This window comes from Culex quinquefasciatus, chromosome 3 (assembly GCF_015732765.1).
Source record: "Culex quinquefasciatus strain JHB chromosome 3, VPISU_Cqui_1.0_pri_paternal, whole genome shotgun sequence".
Classification (NCBI taxonomy): Eukaryota; Metazoa; Arthropoda; class Insecta; order Diptera; family Culicidae; genus Culex; species Culex quinquefasciatus.
The window spans coordinates 57,905,853-57,928,858 of record NC_051863.1 but is presented as its reverse complement, the minus strand read 5'-3'; the positions used below and the strand labels follow the sequence as shown (position 1 = coordinate 57,928,858).

The 23,006-nt window shown below is 37.9% G+C and overlaps 1 protein-coding gene across 1 annotated transcript in view; it reads left to right on the top strand.

Moving 5' to 3' along the window:
* The window catches only part of LOC6046672 (protein pecanex), a 39,993-nt gene extending 21,012 nt beyond the window's left edge, over positions 1-18,981 (top strand). Inside the window, exons 4-11 of the mRNA XM_038262143.1 lie at positions 1,610-1,770; positions 1,830-1,986; positions 2,045-2,287; positions 2,346-2,498; positions 5,296-5,489; positions 5,554-6,162; positions 6,225-7,763; positions 17,148-18,981. Of these exons, the coding sequence (XP_038118071.1) occupies positions 1,610-1,770; positions 1,830-1,986; positions 2,045-2,287; positions 2,346-2,498; positions 5,296-5,489; positions 5,554-6,162; positions 6,225-7,763; positions 17,148-17,573 (3,482 nt within the window). The 3' untranslated portion in view covers positions 17,574-18,981. The remainder of the gene's footprint in view (positions 1-1,609; positions 1,771-1,829; positions 1,987-2,044; positions 2,288-2,345; positions 2,499-5,295; positions 5,490-5,553; positions 6,163-6,224; positions 7,764-17,147) is intronic.
* Positions 18,982-23,006: the final 4,025 nt, after the last annotated feature.

Below are 23,006 nucleotides of genomic sequence, written 5' to 3'. Positions count from 1 at the left end.
TGAGTCAACTGCTGTGGATGTACCTGAAACATCGCACAACGGGGTTTCTCTTCTCTTCATTCTCAGCTACCACCACATCTTCTGTTTATTTTGTTTCACTGATTTTCCAACGCGGCTTCTGTTTACTATCCTCCATTTGATTTCGATTTTACTCATTTGATTCTCTTATTTCTCAACGCTTTTTCACTCTATTTTACCAATTGATGCTGCTGTAACATACTTTCTGCTTTCCCTTAATTTGGCAGCGATGTCAATTTTGTTATCATCTGCCTTTTCTTTATTTATCTATTTGAATAATTTTTCATTTGCCCTATAAATTGCCCTCAATACAATCTAAGCTTGTTTGTTACCTCTATTTATTAATTATTGTTAATTTATTTATCTACTTCATAAATTACTATCTTTCTTTTACTATTGATTCTTCAAATAGTATATTTCTTTAACTGTCCATTGTTTTCAATCTTCACCCTTTTCTTCAAACAAATGAGGTTCGAGCCCTTACTCAATTTTTGGAGTGATCAAAGAATTAACACAAATATTACTATTGTACTTTTGAAAAACTTTTATAAAATGCTTAGGACCAAAAGTTGTAACAAAACACCGCGACAAAAGAAATAGCAACATAAAACACGACTCAACACTAGGAAAGATTTCAGGAGAAAACAAAACACAGTAAAATAACAACTAGTTTTTGAATTCAAACTAAAAATAAAACAGTTTTTGCTTTAATGAAAGTTGATAGGCACACTATAAATGGTTAGGCGCTTATACTTACATCAAACCCTACGTAATGTACCACCCCGGCCGAGTTAAAATGCGTAACCGGAAAGAAGGTGTGCATGCCTGGCACGAACACTCAAAGCGTGTTCTAGCGTGCTGCTCGTACTGACTCAGAGCAAGGGTGAGATGTAGGTGTAAGGGCAGTGCGTGTTCGTCGGGAACCTGGTGCATAAGATCGGTCAAGGCCCGTTCTTACACTGAAAATTGCGAATTGCGAATTGCGAATCTTGAAAGTTTATTTTTTTAAGAATTTTTAATGATTTTTAAATTTTAGAGATTTAAAAAGTGAAAATGGGAAAATTTAAAAGTTTTTTACCTTTCAGATTTTTAGGATTTTTTTAAATTGTAACATTTTATAATTTCATATTTTTGGGTTTTGGGAGTTAAAAAAAAATTGAGTATTTTAAATTTTTGAGATCAAAAATGTTAGTATTGAAGATTTTTTAGAATTCTATTTTTTTTAATTTCACCATTTTAGAGTTGTAATTTTAACTATTTTATATATTTTAAATCTTAGAATTCTGAAATTTTTCAATTTTAAGATATAACGATAATACAATTTTATTTTTTTTTCAATTTTAGCGTAGAAGTTTTGAATTTTATTTTTTTAGAATTTTAAAATGTTAGGATGTTACAATTTTAGAATTCTTAGAACTTTTTTCGAACAGTCAAATTATTACGTATTGTAACAATATTGGCAATTTCATAAAACCTTCCCGTTAAATATATTGCTTTTTAAATTTCCAATTTAGGTCGAAAACAAATAGCTTACGTACTATATACTTTGTTATAAATTTTTATTTTTTTTTTCTTCTTCTCTCTCTCACAGGCGTCCGGAACGCGTACTCGGACATCGGCAGCCAGTACATCATCCTGGTGTTTACCGTGCTGTTCTTCCAGCAAGACTACCAAGTGTCCAGCGAGAAGTTCCTGATCGACTACTTCTTCGTGTCGATTCTGTACCGCAAGATCAGCGAGTTCCTGCTGAAGGTATTGATCTCGTTTAGCTTGATCCCATTGAGTTGTTCTAACGCAGCTTCTTTTTGCAGCTCCAATTCGTCGTCACGTACATCGCGCCCTGGCAGATCACCTGGGGTTCGGCATTCCACGCGTTCGCGCAGCCCTTCAGCGTTCCGCATTCGGCGATGTTGTTTCTGCAAACTGCCATCAGTGCGCTGCTGTCGACTCCTTTGAATCCGTTCTTGGGTAAGTTGTTTTCATTTTTGCCTTCAGTCCGGAACTAATTTCCTCAACTCCACAACAGGAAGTGCCATATTCCTGACGTCGTACGTGCGCCCCATCAAGTTCTGGGAGCGGGACTACAACACGCGCCGGATCGACCACTCCAACACCCGGCTTAGCTCGCAACTGGAGCGCGATCTGGGCGCGGACGACAACAACCTGAACAGCATCTTCTACGAGCACCTGACGCGCTCGCTGCAGCACTCGCTGTGTGGCGACCTGCTGATGGGGCGCTGGGGAAACGTCAGCCAGGGGGATTGCTTCGGTGAGTTGTAAACTCCGTAAGCTTCTGATAGAAACTCTTAATCTTCTTCTTCTTGCAGTGTTGGCCTCGGATTATCTTAACTGTTTGGTCCACATTATCGAGCTGGGCAACGGGTTGTGTACGTTCCAGATGCGGGGCTTGGAGTTCCGCGGAACGTACTGCCAGCAGCGAGAGGTCGAAGCAATCTCCGAAGAGGTGGAGGAGAATATCGGTGAGTTATTGTTAGCTCAAGTTGTTCAGTTGCATGTGGTAATGGTTACAGCAAATATGTAGATATAAAGTCGTTTCTATTGTTTGCTTGATGAAACCAACAAGTATAACTCATACTCAAAGTTGTCGAATACCTGTTGCGGTAACAAACTTGGAAGCATCGGTATTTAGGGCATCTCCAGCGTTGGGGTGCAAATCAAATTTGCTCCCGGCTCATGAATACCGAGATCAAATTTGCCACCTTGAGAAAACTCCGTCATCCCCACCGCTAGGGTAGCAAATTTGCCACCGAAACAAGCCCACCACGGGTGGCAAATATGGGTTTTTTATCATTTTTTGCTCTCGTTTACCTTCAAAATCAATAATTATGTGTAGATTCATGCCTAGAAATGCTAAAAGTTTATTATACTATTTAATCCTATTGAAAATTTCAAATAATTTCATTTTTCGAAAATGTCGAAAGTTAAACCATTTGCTACCCGATTTGATTCCCACCAAATTTGCTCTCGAGTTTGCCCCCGAGTCTCCCACCGCACGTAGCAAAGCAGGTATCAAATTTGATCTCAAGTTCATTTGTAGAAGAAAAATATGTGTTGGTACTCATTTTCTGATACCCGACAAGTACCGGCAATGTCTGCACTTGTGTATGATTCAAAAATTCAAAATAATTAAAAATTCAAAAATTTAAAATTAAAAAAAAAATGGAAAATTCAAAAAGTTAAAAATTCGTAAATTTCAAAATTTAAAAATGCAAAAATACAAAAATTCAAAAATGTGTTTAAATAGCTTATTTTTTTCAAATACAGTCGACTCTCTGGTTGTCAATATCCAAGGGACCGTCGAGGAAGAGAATCATCAGTTTACAGAACGATGCAAAATAAAGACTCGATTGAAAATATTTTTTTCTTGATACCCAGCTATGGGAGAGAATCATGGCAACGTCCATCAAACAAAAACAACCTAATGTCAAACACCCTTCAAAGCTTCGTTTCGTCAAGAAAAATGTCTATGCAAGCCATGAGAAAGTGAAATTATTGACAACCGGAAGAGATTTTCAAAGCAAACAGAATCCAAGGGATCGTCGAGGAAGAGATCCTTCAAGCAAGGGAAAATATCGAGGAATGAAGTTAATTGAAGTATGCAGATTGAAGGGACTGAAGAATTCATCGATAGATGGAGAATTATTGATATCGAGAAGATCGACAGCCAGAGATTCGACTGTATTCAAAAATTCAATTCAAAATTCAAAAATTCAAAAATTCAAAAATTCAAAAATTCAAAAATTCAAAAATTCAAAAATTCAAAAATTCAAAAATTCAAAAATTCAAAAATTCAAAAATTCAAAAATTCAAAAATTCAAAAATTCAAAAATTCAAAAATTCAAAAATTCAAAAATTCAAAAATTCAAAAATTCAAAAATTCAAAAATTCAAAAATTCAGAAATTCAAAAATTTAAAAATTTAAAAATTCAAAAATTCAAAAATTTCAAAATTTAAAAGTTCAAAAATCCAAAAGTTCAAAAATCCAAAAATTAAAAATTAAAAAATTTTAAAATTCAAAAATTCAATAATTTTGAAAATACAAAAAAGATATTTTGATAAAAACGTTAATTTTTTATTTTTTTTAATTTTTCCAATTTTTTCAAACATTAAATTTTTTTAATTTTTTTTAAAAAGTGTTTTTTTAAATTTTAAAAATGTTTTTTTTATTTTTTTATGTTTATTTAATTTCTTTTATTTTTTTAAATGTTTTGATTTTTTTAATGTCTTTAAATTTTGATAAAAATGTTTTAATTTTTTTTATTTAATTTTCTAATTTTTTTTATTTTTTTTTAATTTTTATTTTTTTAATTCTATTTTTTTTTATTTTTTTATTTTTTTATTTTTATTTATTTTTTTATTTTTTCAAATTTTTGAGTTTTTTTATTTTTTTTTAATTTTTGATTTTTTTTTTAATTTTTGAGTTGTTTTTTTAATTTTTTTATTTTTTTAAAATTATTTAAATTTTTTTCAATTTTATTTTTTTTTAATTTTTATTTTTGTTTTAATTTTATTTTTTTATGGTTTTTTTATTTTGTAATTTTTTATTTTTTTTATACATAAAAACAATTTAATTTTTTCCCGTGCATGATTCAGTTTTTCGTGCATCATTCTATTTGCCGCAGTAGCAAACCAGCAGAATAGCGGGTAGCAAAGTGAAATCTCGAAGAACTGAGAGCGAATTTGCTACCGCGACAGGTACCGCGGTGGGGTTGACGTCGGGTTCAAATTTGATTTGCTTCGATGTTTGCTACCCGCACTGGAGATGCACTTAATGTTGCTAAATGTTCGTACTCAATTTTCACAGTTTTTATATGATCTTATAAAAAAAAAATAAGTTAGCAAATAAACGCAAAAACAATGCATGCGAATATTTTTTTTAGAAATTTTAAAAAAATTATCTAAAAAAAGAACTTTAAAAATTCTAAAAAAAAAATGGATTTTGCTTGGGCATCTCGAGTTTCGTCCAATCGTGGTCATATTTGAGATTTAATTATTTAAATTCATTCAATTCAGTCCCGTATTGAAATGCGAAAAATCAAAATAAAATCAATTATAGATTTTTCATTGATGTGACCCTAAAATAGGAACCTCTGTATAACAAATAACAACAAACATAGAACTAACCTTTCAACGCTAAACTTGAAACCTGCGTCCAAGCAGAAACTCAAAAACTTCGCACTATTCTTTCTCCTTTCGACCTGCCTGTTCCTGTTCCTATTCCGCTCTCGACTGACCACACAGATTCCCTTCCTGCAGGTTGCTGCTGCTGCACCGTCGGCCACCTGCCCCGGATGCTGAGCGCGAACGCCATGTTCACGACGCGCTGGCTCGCCTGGCAGGTGATGGCCTCCAAGTACGTCCTCGAGGGCTACTCCATCTCGGACAACTCGGCGACCGCCACGCTGCAGGTGTTTGAGTTCCGGAAGGTGCTCATCTCGTACTACGTCAAGGTGAGTGTTGGTGAGGTCTGGAGGTTGTTGGAGATCTTGGTTGTAATTGGTTTGTTGATTTCAGAGCATAATCTACTACGCGATTCGGTCGCCCAAGCTGCTCAACTGGCTGCAGTCGGTCGCGATCGAGGAAGCGCTCGAGCACACGCTGGATCGGCAGTTTGTCGATCTGGATCCGGTGTTTAACCACAATCTGGACGACGATTACGACTTTCGAGCGGCTGGGATTACCCGGGCAAGCTTCTGGAACGTGTACGGCGAGTGGATTCAGTTTTGCTGCGAGAAGCGACGGCAGCATATGCAGGCCGCTCTGAACGAGAAGAATACGCCCAAGAAGGCGGCACCAGTTCCAGTGCCAACTCCGGCTGTTGCGCCGACGTCGACGGCGCCGAGTGCGGGTTTGCCGATGGCGCCGCTCCAGTCGAGTATGGCGTCAACGTCGACTTCGACGGGGAATGCTGGAGCGGCGGGAAGTGGGTCGACGACGGCGAGGGTTGCTTTTGGGGAGGGGGTGTTTACGGTCAAGCAGGAAGGGCTGACGCAACAGTCGTCCAAGTCGGAAGGGGAATCGAGTGCCAATGGAGGAGGAGGGGCAGGACAGGCGACGTCGTCCGGAACGTCAAACGGGAATGGGAACGGAAACGGAAGTGCCAATCAGCAGTTTTTCGTGTCGGTAAGTTTGGAGGGATTCGCCGTTAGCAAGTGATGCGACCATTTATAAACGTTTCTTTTCAGGGTCGTGACTCTCTGGTCACCTCGCTGTGCATGGCACTCGCTCTGCTAGCCCGGCGAACGCTGGCCACCGCCAGCCACAGCTCGACCTGCGGGGTGGAGTTCTTCCTGCACGGCTTGCACGCCCTGTTCAAGGGTGACTTCCGGATAACGTCGACCCGGGACGAGTGGGTGTTTGCCGACATGGAGCTGCTGCACGGCGTGGTGGCGCCCGCGGTTCGGATGTCCCTCAAGCTGCACCAGGACCACTTCCTGTGTCCGGACGAGTACGACGATTACGGCGCGTTGTTCAACGCAATCGACTACCACACCAAAGAGCTGGTAATTTCGCACGAGGCCGATCCGCTGTGGCGGAACGCCGTCCTGCGGGGCACCCCGAACCTGCTGGCGCTACGCCACGTCATGGACGACGGCTCGGACGAGTATCGGGTGATAAGACTGAGCAAACGCTTTCTTAGCTTTCGCGTGATCAAGCTGAACCGCGAGTGCGTTCGTGGCCTGTGGGCAGGCCAGCAGCAGGAGCTCATCTACCTCCGGAATCGGAATCCGGAGCGCGGAAGCATCCAGAATGCGAAGCAAGCCCTTCGCAACATCATCAATTCGTCCTGCGATCAACCGATCGGCTACCCCATCTACGTTTCACCCCTGACGACGTCCTATGCGGAGACAAATCCGCAACTTTGCCGCATCATCGGGGGTGAAATCACGCTGGAGAAGATCCAGCACATGCTAATCAGCTTCTGGAACCGAGTCAGACAACGTTGCCGCGAAGGTTGCAGCAGCGGAAGTGCAATAATCGACAACGAAATGGGCGAAATCCAGGGCGTCTACTGCAATACTCCAACGCCAAACAATACTCTGTCCGGCACCGCCGGAACTCTCTCCTACGGAAGCCAAAACATGTCCCTCTCGGGAGCCGCAGCCAACCGCGGAAGCCTCGCAAGCATCAACAAACCAACCAGTTCCACCCTGCTCGCCGGCTTCCTCAACCGCGAGCGTGACTCCGAGCGGGACACGCTGCGCGACCGGGCCGGCGTCACCAAGCGCAACATGAGCAGCAGCAGCAAGGACCGAATCGACCGCGCCCTGGCCGCCAGCAAGCGCGAATCCTTCAAGGAAGCCCTGGCCAGCGGAAGTGGCCTCGCGGCGGCAACGGCCAGCGGTAGCAACAACTCTAGTCTGAAGCAGCAGGAAAGTGTCGAGTCGACGTCCAACGCCAAAAGCAACGCCTCGTCCTCGGTCAACCTGAACATGCCGTCCAACTCGTCCGGGTTGACCAGTTCGGTCATGTTTACCCTCTCCCCGCCCGGCGATAACTCGTACACGATATTCTCCATGACCGAGGGGCAGCAGCAGCAGAACCAGCAGCAGCCGGGGACGGGCAGTTCTGGGATCGTTGACAGGTCGATGGATTTGAGGGCGATGAAGGAGAAGAGCCGCAGCGGGGACGGGGAAGATTCGGCGCCGGCGTCAACCCAGTGGGTGAACGCTCCGCCGGCGATCGGACTGAACCGGAAGGTCATCATCGTGGATGCGGCGCAGGTGAGTTGTTGACGAGTTTTTTTTTTGTATCTTTTAATGTGGGATAGATATCGAATTGTTTTTTTTTTTTACTAAAATGAAATGTCGAGGGAGAGAAGACAGAGAATTCTTTAAGAATCGCTCTACTAGCAAATCATGAAAGCATCTCAACTAAAGTATCCTCTTATTCGCAATGCAGAATTAAATAGCTATTCTGATCCAACATATTTAAAAAACTGGGCTGCGAACTTAGCCTAGTTAACGAATGTTGCTCGTTAACTGGACTGAAAGAAAAATGACGAGGGGACCTCCGATGCATAGTATTTTCTCAATAAAAAAAAAGTTTCTTTAATTAGTTTCCAGAGCTCACTTTCAATTTCCCTTAAATTGTGACATGAAATTTCATAAAAACTATAAAAAAAAGATTTTAATTTGTTGAACTTGGTTCTGCCATCCACTGACCCCTCCTTAATTTTTTGGCGTTTATCTGTTTTTTAAGTGGGCTACACTGTCATTCTACGCATAATTGTCTTATGTCATGGCCGTTTCTAACTTTTGATCATTTGAACAGAATTTTATTTTTTTTTGCTTTCTTCGTTTTCGTTTTCGTTTTACGGAGCAAGGTGGGGGACGCGGCCTCAAGTCAGTCCAAGTCCGGTTTCTTGTGGAAAAAAGGGTAGTGGCCGAACTAGTATTGCATACCAAATGAACACCACCGGAAGATATAGGGGATCGGGAGGGGGGAGGTGAACGAAAATTAGTGTTGATGTGAGTAGTAAGAACTTGGATGATTTGAGCAGTTACGGTAATCTAAGTTTAACACTGAATAAAGAAAATCTGAAATTGTGATTCAAAGTAAGAAGGCCCGGAATAAATTAAATTATTAGTTAATTAAATAAGAAAATGTGACTAATCGGAGATCTATACAAAAGAAACCTATGATGTATTCCAAATTTAAAGGAAATAAAAATACTAGAGAAAAAAGATGAAAACTAACTGCCGACCTGTCACGTCCGTCAATAGTCTTGTCGTACATTACAACTAGAAACAGATCTGCCAATGAAATGTTACACTTCGTTCAAATCAACTAATCATTTAAGTCCAATTATTCATCCACGGAAAACTATCTAACTTTAATCAACAACCTAAACTAAACTGTCTGATAGTAAATTTAATCTCAAATCCCCGAATGTTATATTATAACGCCAAATAAGGTAAAGGATCTTGTTTTTAAACCAGTCTTGCCGCTTCCAAAAACCAATAAACATAAATGAACAGTTCATAAGTTGAACACTAGTAATTAAGACGACTATTTCATGCCATTCATTTCATTAGGGCATAGAGCTTTGCAAACAAGAGTGCATCTCTATTATACCTTATGTAAACTGTCATTTGAGTGAAGGAGACACACTCCTGTTCACAAAACCCATGCGCCCTTTTGAAATGTTAGGCTCCATTTGATCGTCAAGGCTCCAGTAGACCCTCGATTCGCAACAATGGTCGATACAACCATAATCCGAAAACCGTTAGTTCAACAGATTAACGAATTTTGTCCGATATCATCGCACTATTGATTGACCGAGACTCTATGGAAATTTTGACATATCAAAATGCTACGTAATAATAATTTTTTTAAATAAATTTCAAAATCTATTCTATCCTACAATGCCTAGAAGAGGCCTCTGTTTCTGTTGTGAGTAAGCTTTGGTTTCAGAGTTCATTTTTCAATTTAAAAGGGGTGGGAGACGACTAATTTGCTTCATGAACTCCTACTCGGCCTTGGGACCACCTCTTAAGACACTGATGGCTCCTAGCTAGGAATTAAACCTAGACACAGCGTCGAGGCCCGCTTCGCATGGCAAAAATGTTGGCTGGGGGGAAGTGATATTATCACGAAATTTTATTTTAAAGCCAACATTGCTAACGGCGTCGAGGTCCTTACTCATGCCCAAGGATTTTTTTTTTGCTTTCTTGTTATTTTAGAATAACCAGACTCAAACAGGTATTCTACTATGACAAACAAATTCGCACTTTGTCGTGTTTCACAATTTGCCAAACTCGCAACGTTTGACTTAAACTTTTCAAAAAAGCTATCAATAAACTCATCAAAAGAAAAATAACTAAAAAACTTACATCCTCAAAAAATTTAAAAATAAAAACTTGAATTTAAAATTCAAAACCACAAAAAAATAAAAAATATCTTAATTTAAGAAATTCAAAAACCAAAAAAAATAAAAACTAACAAGAAAAATCACAAGTTTAAAGAAATTTAAAATTAAATTCAGAACCTACAGAAAATACAAATACTCAAATAAAAAAAAATAGATAAACAGGAATTAAGAAATTCTGAAATATAAAAATCATAAAATTCAAAAATTTAAAATTAAAAGAAAGATAAATTTAAATTTAAAAAATCGAAGGTTGATACGAAATTCAAGGATTTAAAAAATAAAAAAAAAACCCTCAGCACTAAAATATAAATAGTCTTAAAAAATATTCAATTCAATTCAATTGGTGTTTATTAGAATTTAACAGTTCTGCTCCAGGATGTTACATTTGCAATTCAGAGATTTGGAGAACCTTTCAACTGAGATCAATTCATAAGCCTTTACAGGGAGGGTACATGTTTCTAAGTTTAGATGTTGCTAGCTGCATGCTCTTTTAGGGAAAATAAATTTTGAGAAAAAACCCTAGATCTATGTTTGGCTTAAGACTAATATCACAGTTGTTGACGGAGGAGTGCTTCGATGAGCGGATTCGTTGACATCCCACAGGAAGTCCTGAAGGTTCTCGTTGCTTTTTCGATGCTTGCGTCGATGGTGTCGACGCCGGCCAGCTCGTGTAGATCGTCGGTCGGGTACCACGGGTCCAAGTTGTGCACCATCTTGAGCAGCTTGTTCTGCTTCACCTGGAGTCGCTTACGGTGCAATTTGGCGCAGTTGCCCCAGACCGCAGCAGCGTAGGTCAGCATTGGACGGATGATGCACTTGACCACGAGCGACTTGTTCTTGATGCTCAGCTTCGACCGCCGATTCAGCAGGGAGTAGAGCGCCTTGGTGGAACGATCCACCTTCTCGATGATGTCGTTCACGTGCTTGTCGTACTTCAGCTTCTTGTCGTGCACCACACCCAGGTACCTGACCTCGTCGTCCCACGTCGCACGCTGGCCGTTGACGCTGATCGATCTGCGGGAAAGGTGCCGAGCAGCACGCCTCCTGGTGAAGAAGATGGACTGGGTTTTCCCAGCGTTCAGCTTGATGCGCCACTTCCGCTGAAACTCCTCGAGGTTGTTCTGTGCCGCTTGTAGGTGGGTGACGACGATCTTCGGGTCCTTATCCGATGCCAAGTATGCAGTGTCATCCGCAAAGAATGCGTACGACACTCCATCGATCATCGGCACGTCGGAGGTGAGGATGTTGTAGAGAGTCGGGCTCAGCACTGATCCTTGGGGCACGCCGAAGGGGATGTTGTGGACGGAGGAACGCTTGCCATTCACCGTCACCGTAAACGACCGATTCGTCAGGAACGACTCGACGATCTTGACCAGGAACGGCTGGAGGTTCGAGCGGAAGAGCTTGTAGACCACGGCGTCCTGCCACACGGAGTCGTAGGCCTTTTCGACGTCGAGAAGGATCATGCCGGTCGATTTCCCGCCAGGAAGCCGCGCTTCACCATCTCCGAGATACGGGCGAGTTGGTGCACCGTTGAGTGCCCCGTCTTGAAGCCGAACTGCTCGTGTGGGATGAGTTGCTCCGTCTCCAGGTGACGGTTTATCCGGGCGAGGATCACCCGTTCCAGGAGTTTACTCAGGCTGCTCAAAAGGCTGATCGGGCGGTAGTTACCTGGATTGGTTATGTCCTTGTTCGCCTTTGGGATGGCGATCACGTTTGCGTGCTTCCACCGAGCCGGAAAGTAGCCCAAGGACAGGCAAGCGTTGAAGATTTTGGTCAGGACGACCAACCCTTTTCTTGGCAGCTGCTTGAGGCACGTATTCCGGATTCCGTCTTGCCCAGGAGACTTCCGGTTTTTGAGCGTGCGGATGATCGCCTTGACCTCTTTCGGCTTGACAAGGGCGGCCGGAGGCACGGGAGGAGTTGTCGCTCGGATGTGGCCAAGCGCGTTCTCCACAGCGGCCGATGTTTCGGGATCACCTGGTTGCTCATTGTTGTGGGCAGCGGCGGGCGCGAGCGCTTCGGCTTTCGCTGAAGGGCTCGCTACGAGGTCTCCGTTGACGTTCAGCGGGGGCTGTACTTGACCGTGTTCCGGAGGTTGCGGGTAAGCTTCCAGAACTTGTTGCTGCCGTTGTCCAGCGTCCTTAAGGAGCCGAAATTTTTGTAGCGGTGCTCGGCGCTTTTGGTGCTGATGACGTTGTTCAAGTGGTTCACCACCGCTCCGATGAGCGGGTCCCGTCTTCGGATGAACTGTCTACGCCGCACGTTCCTCAGCCGGATTAGCAGCTTCAGCTCGTCGGGGATGTCCTTCTTCTGAGGTAGGATCCTACGCGAAGGGATAGCGGCTTCCTCAGCTGCTTTGAGGATGGCGGTGAACTTGTCGATGGCGTCGTCGATTTTCTCCGAGCGATCTAGAGTGTTGATCCAGCTAGCGTTGAGGTCGACCTCCCGCTCGATCGAGCGAGCAAAAGTGCACCAGTTCGCTCTGTCGAAGCATCGGACGAGTCTTCCAGCCGGGGCGACTGGAACATCAACGTCGATCGTAAAGGTGACCGGCAGATGGTCCGACGACAGTTCAACGTGCGTTATCGGCTTCGACATCGGCACCTGGTTGTTTGAGATGACCAGGTCCAACGTGGAAGGCCTCCCTCGTCCAGCGGGGCAGCGGGTGGGAGTATCCGGAGCGTGGATGTAGATGTCCTTGGACTCGTACTCTTGGTGCAGGATTTGCCCTGCTTTGTTGGCCCTGGCACAGTTCCACATCCTATGTCGCGCGTTCAGGTCACCCACCAGGAAGAATGGCCCATCGATACTGCTGAGCTGGCGGATATCGCGTCGGAGCTGGCTGAGCGTTGCCCTGCGAGGAGAACCGGGGTAGTAGACGGCAAAGATGTTAACTGGTGCCGGGTCCGTCTTGACTGTGATCCCAACAGACTCGATTGCACGGGTCGAGGTTTCCAGCTTGGAGAAGTTGATGCCGTTTCGCACCAGAAGTGCCACTCCTCCCCCTCGAGCAGCATCCGGCGAGTTACGGTCCGCGCGAACAATGGTGTAGTTTTCGTGGTACACCGAGTTGTTGAGCTGCAGCCAGGTCTCCGTGATTGCAGCGATGTCGATTTCGTGGGCTTCGAGGAAGTGGAAAAATTCCACAACCTTGTTGCGGATGGAACGGCAGTTCCAATTCATCATCTTCAGCGAGCTAAGGTTGGCCATTATAAACAAATTTGATGATGAGCTCGCTGAGGGCGAGGAATTGCATGGCCTTCGATTGGCACTTCGAAAGCCTAGTGAAGAGTTCACTGGCTAGGCACATGAACTCCTCGACGGTGAATAAGGTTGACGACTCGGGCTGGCCCTGCACGGCTTGCGAATACGAGAGCCCAGGATTCGCGATGCTGCCGAGCAGCTGGCTCAAGTCACCACCCGGTGGCCTGGGAACAGGCGCAGGAACTGCAGACACCTTCGGAAGGTTGCTTCTGCCGGCGGGGCTCGTCTTCTTCTTGGCCTTCAAGTCCTGCAGGTACTTGAGGCGGGTGGGGCAACCCTTGTAGTTCGCTGTGTGGTTTTGGTTGCAGTTTGCACAACGGATTTGCGAACGGTCGTCGTTGACCACAACGTCGGCACGCGCGGGGAGTGCGCATGCGGTCGTCTGGTGGCGCTCACCACACTTCACGCACTTGGCTTCCAGATGGCAGTTTCTCATCCCGTGGCCGTATTGCTGGCACCGGAAACACTGGACGACGTCCGACTTCTTCTTGGAGTAGTGCCTCCAACGGACGATCACGTTGAACAGCGCCTTGATTTGTTGCAGCTCCTGAAGTTTCACGGTTCCCTTCTCAAACTGCAGCAGGTACAGCGCGTAATCGCCGTGCTTCGATTTCCCCAACTGGCGTACACTTGTGGGACGAAGAAACACATCTTCGAGTTCCCGCCTGACGTCTTCTACCGGAAACACTGGTAATCCGGAAAGGACGATTTTCACCGGGGTTTCGTCACTGGTCCCGTGGGTGTAGAACTGGACATTTGCCTGCTTCAAAATACTCACCACAGAAGTAAAGTGGGATTTAGTCGACACCCTGATCTGGATGTACCCTTTGTTTACCCGCAGGTGGTAATCGTCGGCGCCCAGCTTGGTTGTTGACATCAGTCGGTTAAGCGCTGGGACACTGGAACCGTGGACGAAGATTGGCGGACATCTCACCTTGGCGGGCGCGGGAGGCACATTTTTCACAACTTTACCGGTGGCATTACCACTAGCAGCACCATCACCAGCGGGCAAAATATCACCACCGCCGCCATTGTTGACATCCTCCTGCTCGTCGCCGGAGATGTCGAAGTCCAGCATCTCGAACTGATTCGCCGTCGGGAATCCCCCGGAGGACCCCCCGGGTTGGGTCAGTGGCCGATGTTGGTTCAGCTGGTCCGAAATCGATGAGATACCGCCGGTCGAATTTCTTCGGTGGCGTCTCGAAGATGGCGGCGTCATCACTTTTTCCTTCTGCTGTTTGCGGGCCTTCTTGTAGTCCACCCGCTGCATGATCTGCGATGCACTGTCCCGGCCGGAATCGCCTTCGCCGGGCAGCGGCGGCGGCTTGGGCTGCTTTCGTTTCCCCAGGGTGCTGGTGAACACACCGGGAGCACCAATAACTTAACTTTTCGCGAGAGCTAGGATTTGACGACGATGTTTACACGTCGACGGTGACAGCTCGAATGTCTTAAAAAATATATAATACAAAAATATAAAAGATTTTTTTTAATCAGAGATTAAAAATCACAAATATTCAAAACATCTAATATTCGTAAAAATCAAATCTTCAATTCAAAAATTGAAAAAAAAAAATCAAAAATTTCAAAAATCCAAAGATTTAACAATGCTGTAAAAAAATATTTATTTCAAAAAGATGTGAATTCAAAATTTTATAATTCAAATGTTAAAAAAAATTAAATGTATAATCCAAAATCCAGGGCTTTAAACAATTGAAAAATTGAATACTGTTCGTACTACGACTATTCAAAGAGTCCTCGTCAAAATTTCACTACGAATAATCGTGTCACGAAATTTTAATATTTATCTTGCGGGGGGGATGCAGATTAAATGAAGATAATCAATAATTGGATCAACAGGAGAAGAGAAATTCAATAATTCATCATAAAATTTAAAAAATCAAAAATATAGAAGAGAACAAAAAAATAAAAAAATCAAAAATAAAAATATGTAGGGGAGAGTGGGGAGACTTGATCCCTTTTTTTTGTATTGCACATAACTCTGTCAATTTCTCACAAAACTACGATCTTTTTGCATGAATTGAAAGCTTAAACATTCAACTATGTTTGGCTGATAAGGGTATTTTATCAGATAAACTCTTCGAATCATGCCAAGCGTTTTAAAAAAATATTTCAAACCGGCATTTTCGAAATGTTGGGGGTAATTTGATCCCCCTTTCAACATTTTGAAGAAAGCATGCAAAATTTTTAAAAACTTAAAATTTTCTTTTTTAGACCAAAATTGAGCATGTTTACAAAAGCTGGTAATTTTTTTTTCAAAACTTTTGAAAAATTGTTCAAACTGCAGTAAGTTATGTACAACTATACTAAAGGAAACTATGTACGAAAACCCAGCCCAATTATTTAATCTTGAGGCTGATTCCAGTGACTGTAAAAATGCAGGGATCAAGTCTCCCTAAACGCACTTTTTTTAACAATTGATTGTAAAAATAGTATGACGATAAATTTAACGTCAAATACGTAAGGGTTTTGAAGTTGATATGTTCATCAAACAATTCATGTATAAACAATATTTTTTCGAATAATTTTTGAGTGTTTTCTATACTTATCAAAGCAAAGAAAAAAGATCTCTTGGAAGTTTTTTGGAGCACTTTTTAGAAAAATGTGTGTAACTCTATCTAAACATTTTTAATTTTTTTTCTTTGTTTTCTACAATGAGTTTTAGTCAATTTCGCACAACTTTCTAGAACAAAGCTAATTGTTTTACCCACATGCTGACGAGATACAGGCTTGGGATCAAGTGTCCTCGGGGATCAAGTCTCCCCACTCTCCCCTAATATTTAAAACTTAAAAAATATAAAAAATCTAAAATTTAAATAAAATTAAAAATTAATGTCTACTTAATGTTAAATACAAATGAATGTCATAAATTCCAAAATATGAAAAAATCAAAGATTTGAACTATCTAAAATCTAAAAAAAACTAAATTAAAAAAAAAATAAATTAAAAATTAAAAATAACCCTAATTAAAAATTTAAGAATTTAAGAATTTAAGAATTTAAGAATTTAAGAATTTAAGAATTTAAGAATTTAAGAATTTAAGAATTTAAGAATTTAAGAATTTAAGAATTTAAGAATTTAAGAATTTAAGAATTTAAGAATTTAAGAATTTAAGAATTTAAGAATTTAAGAATTTAAGAATTTAAGAATTTAAATTTAAGAATTTAAGAATTTAAGAATTTAAGAATTTAAGAATTTAAGAATTTAAGAATTTAAGAATTTAAGAATTTAAGAATTTAAAATTTAAAATTTAAATTTAAGAATTTAAGAATTTAAATTTAAGAATTTAAGAATTTAAGAATTTAAGAATTTAAGAATTTAAGAATTTAAGAATTTAAGAATTTAAGATTTAAGTTAAGAATTTAAGATTTAAGAATTTAAGAATTTAAGAATTTAATAATTTAAGAATTTAAGAATTTAAGAATTTAAGAATTTAAGAATTTAAGAATTTAAATTTAAGAATTTAAATTTAAGAATTTAAGAATTTAAATTTAAGAATTTAAGAATTTAAGAATTTAAGAATTTAAGAATTTAAATTTAAATTTAAGAATTTAAGAATTTAAATTTAAGATTTAAGAATTTAAGAATTTAAGAATTTAAGAATTTAAGAATTTAAGAATTTAAGAATTTAATAATTTAAGAATTTAAGAATTTAAGAATTTAAGAATTTAAGAATTTAAGAATTTAAGAATTTAAGAATTTAAGAATTTAAGAATTTAAGAATTTAAGAATTTAAGAATTTAAGAATTTCAGAATTTAAGAATTTATTACAAAAATTAAAGCGGCCAGCCCTACTGCGTTGTGTGTTTACCACAGAGAGGATTCTGAGAACGAATCACATTTCACAGAATCCACAGGCGATGAAGGATGCGTGCACTTACCGTACCAAACGCTCCTCATTTCGTACGCAATCGCTCAATATGTCAATAAACTCCCGCCTCTTTTCCAGATCTACGACTGTCTGGACCTGGGTCGCCGCATCGACGTGATCTGGCCGAGCGAGCAGTTCCGCAGCCTGGGGGGGCGATCCTCGTGGAAAGAGTGGCAACCGCAGGAGGGCATGGTCGGCATCACGGTGCACTACTGGCAGCCGAACCACCCCGATCATCACTTCCGGTCGAACGTGAACCGCACCATCCTGCTCGTCCGGATCGGCGAGCGGTTCGTGCCGATCGGGGAGAAGGGCGTCAAGGAGTACAACACGATCGGGCTCGGTGGCGGGGACGATTTGGCGGTGGCGGTTGCTGCACCGCTGGAGGTCACCGATGAAGTGTGCTGCGTTGAGGGAGATGGTGGTGATGGTAAGGGAGTAGCAAACGATGCGCAACCTTCGGTTGCGGAAGAAGATGTAGCGGCCACGGTGGCGATCGTTTAGGGTTGTTCCTCTCTTTCCAATCTCTTGTCGTTAATGTTTAGAAGGGAAATCGGGGTTTAGACAAAGAAATAGAGTTGAGATAAAAAAAAACAGGTCGTCGTAGCTTTTCTACTCTACTCTCAAAGGTCAAAACTTTTTCCAAAAAACTCCATGAAACATCCTAGCCATTTCAATTCGTAGCCTTATTACGTTTAAATTTTTACGTAAATTTTGTAGAACGAAACGGAAAATCGCGCTAAGAAAGTGTAGGAAATCTTGTAGGGAAAAAGCTGAAAAAAGACGAAATCGAACTATTTTGAGACGATTTTTTAAAAAGTTAATATTTTTTCAGTTCGACGTTACTTTTTAAGCGTTCATTTTTCAAACCTTATCGGCATCTAGATCAAAAAAAAACCATGAATCGCTTCATCAGATCAAACACAAATATACTCGAATAATGAAAAAAATACACGAAGTTCGTCGCGGAGCTGACGTCCGCGCAGAGAGTTGATCAGTTGATCTTTAACGAATTAAAAGTCTTATGGTAGATAGTTAAACAAAAAACAAGTTAGTAGAAGGAGTTCGGAATAGCGCAAAAGCACGCAAACAAATCGATTCGCAAACTAAGAAAGTGAAGCTGAGGAGCAAAAAATGAAAAGGTTAACGTTTTTTTTACTGTGTATAAAATAGCTGGTATTATTTTGTTTCTGTAGCTAAAAAAGAACGCGCCGAGAAGCGGATTTTAAATAAAGAAAACAAAAATATTTAAGTTTTATCGCGGAAGTGTTCTTCTCCCCCTCCGAAAAACTGTTGTTTGAGCATTTTTGAAATGTTTTTGCGAGTGTGTGAGGAGAATGTGACAATTTGTACAGTTGGATGCTAGTGTGAGTGAGCGAGGGGAGAGGTCGCGATGCGATAAAATAAATACTGCAAAAGATGAAAATGTGATAACTAAGAGTAAGCCACTTTACCTATACTAAATTTATTATTACACACAGACGGAGAAAGCTGCATAATGTAATAGAGAAAACAGAATAAAACACAGAGATCGTTAAATTATTCATGAGATATGTTGATATGAAATGATAACAGAAATTTAAAGAAAATATCACAAATATATTGAAAAACAAAACAAAAAAATGGTTAAACGACAGAAAGCTATTACAAATCACTCGTAGTTAGAACTATTGATAAAGAATATCTTTAACAAAACAAATAATCAGAAGTTACAGAAAAGAAGATATTTAAACCATAAAAGAAAGAAAACAAAACAAAAAAACGACACTTCGATTCTCGCCTTTATTTAGTGGAGAAGCTAAAAAGAACAAATAACTCCTGGTTCAGTTACAATAGACAAACAACAACCAGCAAGAGACACACAGGTTAAGCTTTTAATTTCGAATAAAAATAATAAAAACGAATAAAAAAACACGTTGTTTTTCTTTGTGGTTATATGATGGGGCGTTTATCAGATGTCCGAAATGTCCGTAAGTTGTCGTAAACTTCGTTGGAGATCCATTATTTGTCTATCAACTAAAAATCAAGAATTCTGGTGTGTATAAAACGTAAAAAAAACTTAACTGAGACAAGCAGCCATCACACACGAGGAGCGTTGAAGTTGCAATAACCTACTTTCCTGATTTGACCAGCACGTAACAATCAAAGTGGCCAAGACAAAAAGAAAAAAGCAAATTGAATATCGTAACTGTGCATGTTTTCTGTGTGCAAAATATTACAGCAACATTCGCGTAAACGACCTGCGCCCAAACGATGCTGAATCATTTCCGACAAAACTGCCTGAATTGGAGCTATTGACTCTAAAAAAAATCCTCCTAGATGATAACACGCATCGTGAAAAGAGAAATTCGAACCAAACATTTCATTAGGGCACAAAACCAAAACGTAAACATTCGGGATTATTCCCCTACTCCATTCATTATTGCCCTCCAAGAATCAGATTGATAACAAACAATTTCCTATTGAAAAAATCAAAAACTCAAAAGGGCCCATAACAATGTTCACTCCGAACCAGAAAAAAGTTAAATTGTGCCCTTTTCTTTTTCGTTAGTTTTTCGTAGTTGAGGAACTTTCTATGTTATGAAGTGAACTTTTCATACATTCTTAACACTAATTCACTTCAAAACAACGTTTGGTTTACGTTTCACCAATGATTTCTGCAGAAAAAAACTTCGTCGAAACACAATATTTAATACGGTCCCGCGGATGCTGTTCAGTACACCTTTGAAGAATTTTTATGTTTCACATGCCTTATTCTCACCATTCGATCACAAAACTTCACCAATAAACATAATGTTCGCTGAATTCCTCATTATTTCTAAGTGCATCTCCAGCGCTGGGTGCAAACATCGAAGCAAAGCTAATTTGCACCCGACGTCAACCCCATCGCGGTACCTGTCGCGGTAGCAAATTTGCTCTCAGTTGTACGGGATTTCACTTTGCTACCCGGTATTCAGCCTGTTTGCTACCGCATCAAATGGAATTATGCACGGAAAAATCGAATTAAGCACGGAAAAATTAAAAAAATAAAAATTTAAAAATTTAAAAATTAAAAAAATAAAATTTTAAAAAAATTAAAAATTAAAAAAACAAAAATTTAAAAAATTTTAAAATTTAAAAATTAAAAATTTAAAAAATTAAAATTTAAAAATAAAAAAATTTAAAAAATAAAAAATTTAAAATTTAAAAAAATTTAAAAATTAAAAAAATAAATAATTTAAAAATTTAAAATTTTAAAAAAATTAAAAATTTAAAATATTTAAAAATTAAAAATTTAAAAATTTAAAAATTTAAAAATTTAGAAAATTTAAAATTTAAAAAAATTAAAATTTAAAAATTAAAAATTTAAAATTTAAAAATTTAAAAATTTAAAATTTAAAAATTTAAAAATTTAAAAATTTAAAAATTTAAAAATTTAAAAATTTAAAAATTAAAAAATTTAAAAATTTAAAAATTTAAAAATTTAAAAATTTAAAATTTAAAAAATTAAAAATTTAAAAATTTAAAATTTAAAAATTTAAAATTAAAAATTTAAAAATTTAAAAATTTAAAATTTAAAAATTTAAAATTTAAAAATTTAAAAATTTAAAAATTTAAAAATTTAAAAATTTAAAATTTAAAAATTTAAAAATTTAAAAATTTAAAAATTTAAAAATTTAAAAATTTAAAAATTTAAAAATTTAAAAATTTAAAAATTTAAAAATTTAAAAATTAAAAATTAAAATTTAAAAATTAAAAATTTCAAAATTTTAAAATTTCAAAATTTTAAAAATTTAAACAATTTAAAACATTTAAAAATTAAAAATTTTAAAAATTTAAAAATTTTAGAAATTTAAAATTTAAAAAATTAAAATTTAAAAAAATTAAAAATTAAAAAAATAAAATTTTTAAATTTTTCAAAATTTAAAAAAATAATTTTTAAATTTTTATTTTTGAATTTTTGAATTTTTAATTTTGAATTTTGAATTTTGAATTTTTGAATTTTTGAATTTTTGAATTTTTGAATTTTTGAATTTTTGAATTTTTGAATTTTTGAATTTTTGAATTTTTGAATTTTTGAATTTTTGAATTTTTGAATTTTTGAATTTTTGAATTTTTGAATTTTTGAATTTTTGAATTTTGATTTTTGAATTTTGAGTTTTGAAGTTTGAAGTTTTGAATTTTGAATTTTTGAAGTTTTGAATTTTTGAATTTTTGAATTTTTGAATTTTGAATTCCTGATTTGAATTTTGAATTTTTGAATTTTGAATTTTGAATCTTTAATTTTTGAATTTTTGAATTTTTGAATTTTTGAATTTTTGAATTTTTGAATTTTTGAATTTTTTAATTTTTTGAATTTTTGAATTTTTGAATTTTTGAATTTTTGAATTTTTGAATTTTTGAATTTTTGAATTTTTGAATTTTTGAATTTTTGAATTTTTGAATTTTTGAATTTTTGAAGTTTTGAATTTTTGAATTTTTGAATTTTTGAATTTTTGAATTTTTGAATTTTTGAATTTTTGAATTTTTGAATTTTTGAATTTTTGAACTTTTGAATTTTTGAATTTTTGAATTTTTGAATTTTTGAATTTTTGAATTTTTGAATTTTTGAATCTTTGAATTTTTGAATTTTTGAATTTTTGAATTTTTGAATTTTTGAATTTTTGAATTTTTGAATTTTTGAATTTTTGAATTTTTGAATTTTTGAATTTTTGAATTTTTGAATTTTTGAATTTTTGAATTTTTGAATTTTTGAATTTTTGAATTTTTGAATTTTTGAATTTTTGAATCGAATTTTTGAATTTTTGAATTTTTGAATTTTTGAATTTTTGAATTTTTGAATTTTTGAATTTTTGAATTTTTGAATTTTTGAATTTTTGAATTTTTGAATTTTTGAATTTTTGAATTTTTGAGTTTTTGAATTTTTAAATTTTTGATTTTTTTGAATTTTCGAAGCACCCAAGAGCAGACATAGAAAAATCTCCGAAACACGCATTCAAAACTTTGCCCCCGGCTTGCCGGTACTTGTCGGGTATCAGAAAATGAGTACCCGACAGGTACCGACACATATTTTTCTTCTACAGATGAACTTGAGATCAAATTTGATACCTGCTTTGCTACGCGCGGTGGGAGACTCGGGGGCAAACTCGAGAGCAAATTAGGTGGGAATCAAATCGGGTAGCAAATGGTTGAAATTTCGACATTTTCGAAAAACGAAATTCTTTGAAATTTTCAATAGGATTAAAAAGTTTAATAAACTTTTAGCATTTCTAGGCATGAATCAACACATAATTATTGATTTTGAAGGTAAACGAGATCAAAAAATGATAAAAACCCATATTTGCCCCCCCGGTGGGCTTGTTTCGGTGGCAAATTTGCTACCCTAGCGGTGGGGATGACGGATTTTTTTCAAGGTGGCAAATTTGATCTCGGTATTCATGAGCCGGGTGCAAATTTGCCTTAAACTTTCCCAAAAACCGATCAATTCAAAGCGAAATTTACTTGGGGAGACCGTGGAGATTTCCCCTTGTCCGCTTTAAAAGTGTAGTAGTATCAACACTTCCCGTCTTTCAAATCCATTTTCTTGTCCCTTGTGTGCGTTGAAGATGAGAGCGGCTGGCAACAAGTTGCCAAAAGGAGTTTTTCAGCTAGAGTCTTACGTTTATCAAATGAGGTTTATCATGTATCTCAAATTATATATAAAAAACGTTTTTTTTTCCAATGGAACTTTACTATTTTTGATGAACACTTTATTTAAAAAAATCGGGTTTTTTTTCGTGTCTTTTCATAATAAAAAGTTCTAATCATAACCTACAGATTTTGCTGGATGGAGATTTGCATAAAAAAAAGATAAATCATGATTTCTTTCGACATAGGGAATGCGTGGATAAAGTTTCATTCTAATCCAAAATTTGAATTTTTTGTCATCGGAAAAAAAAACCAAATTTCAAAAGCATG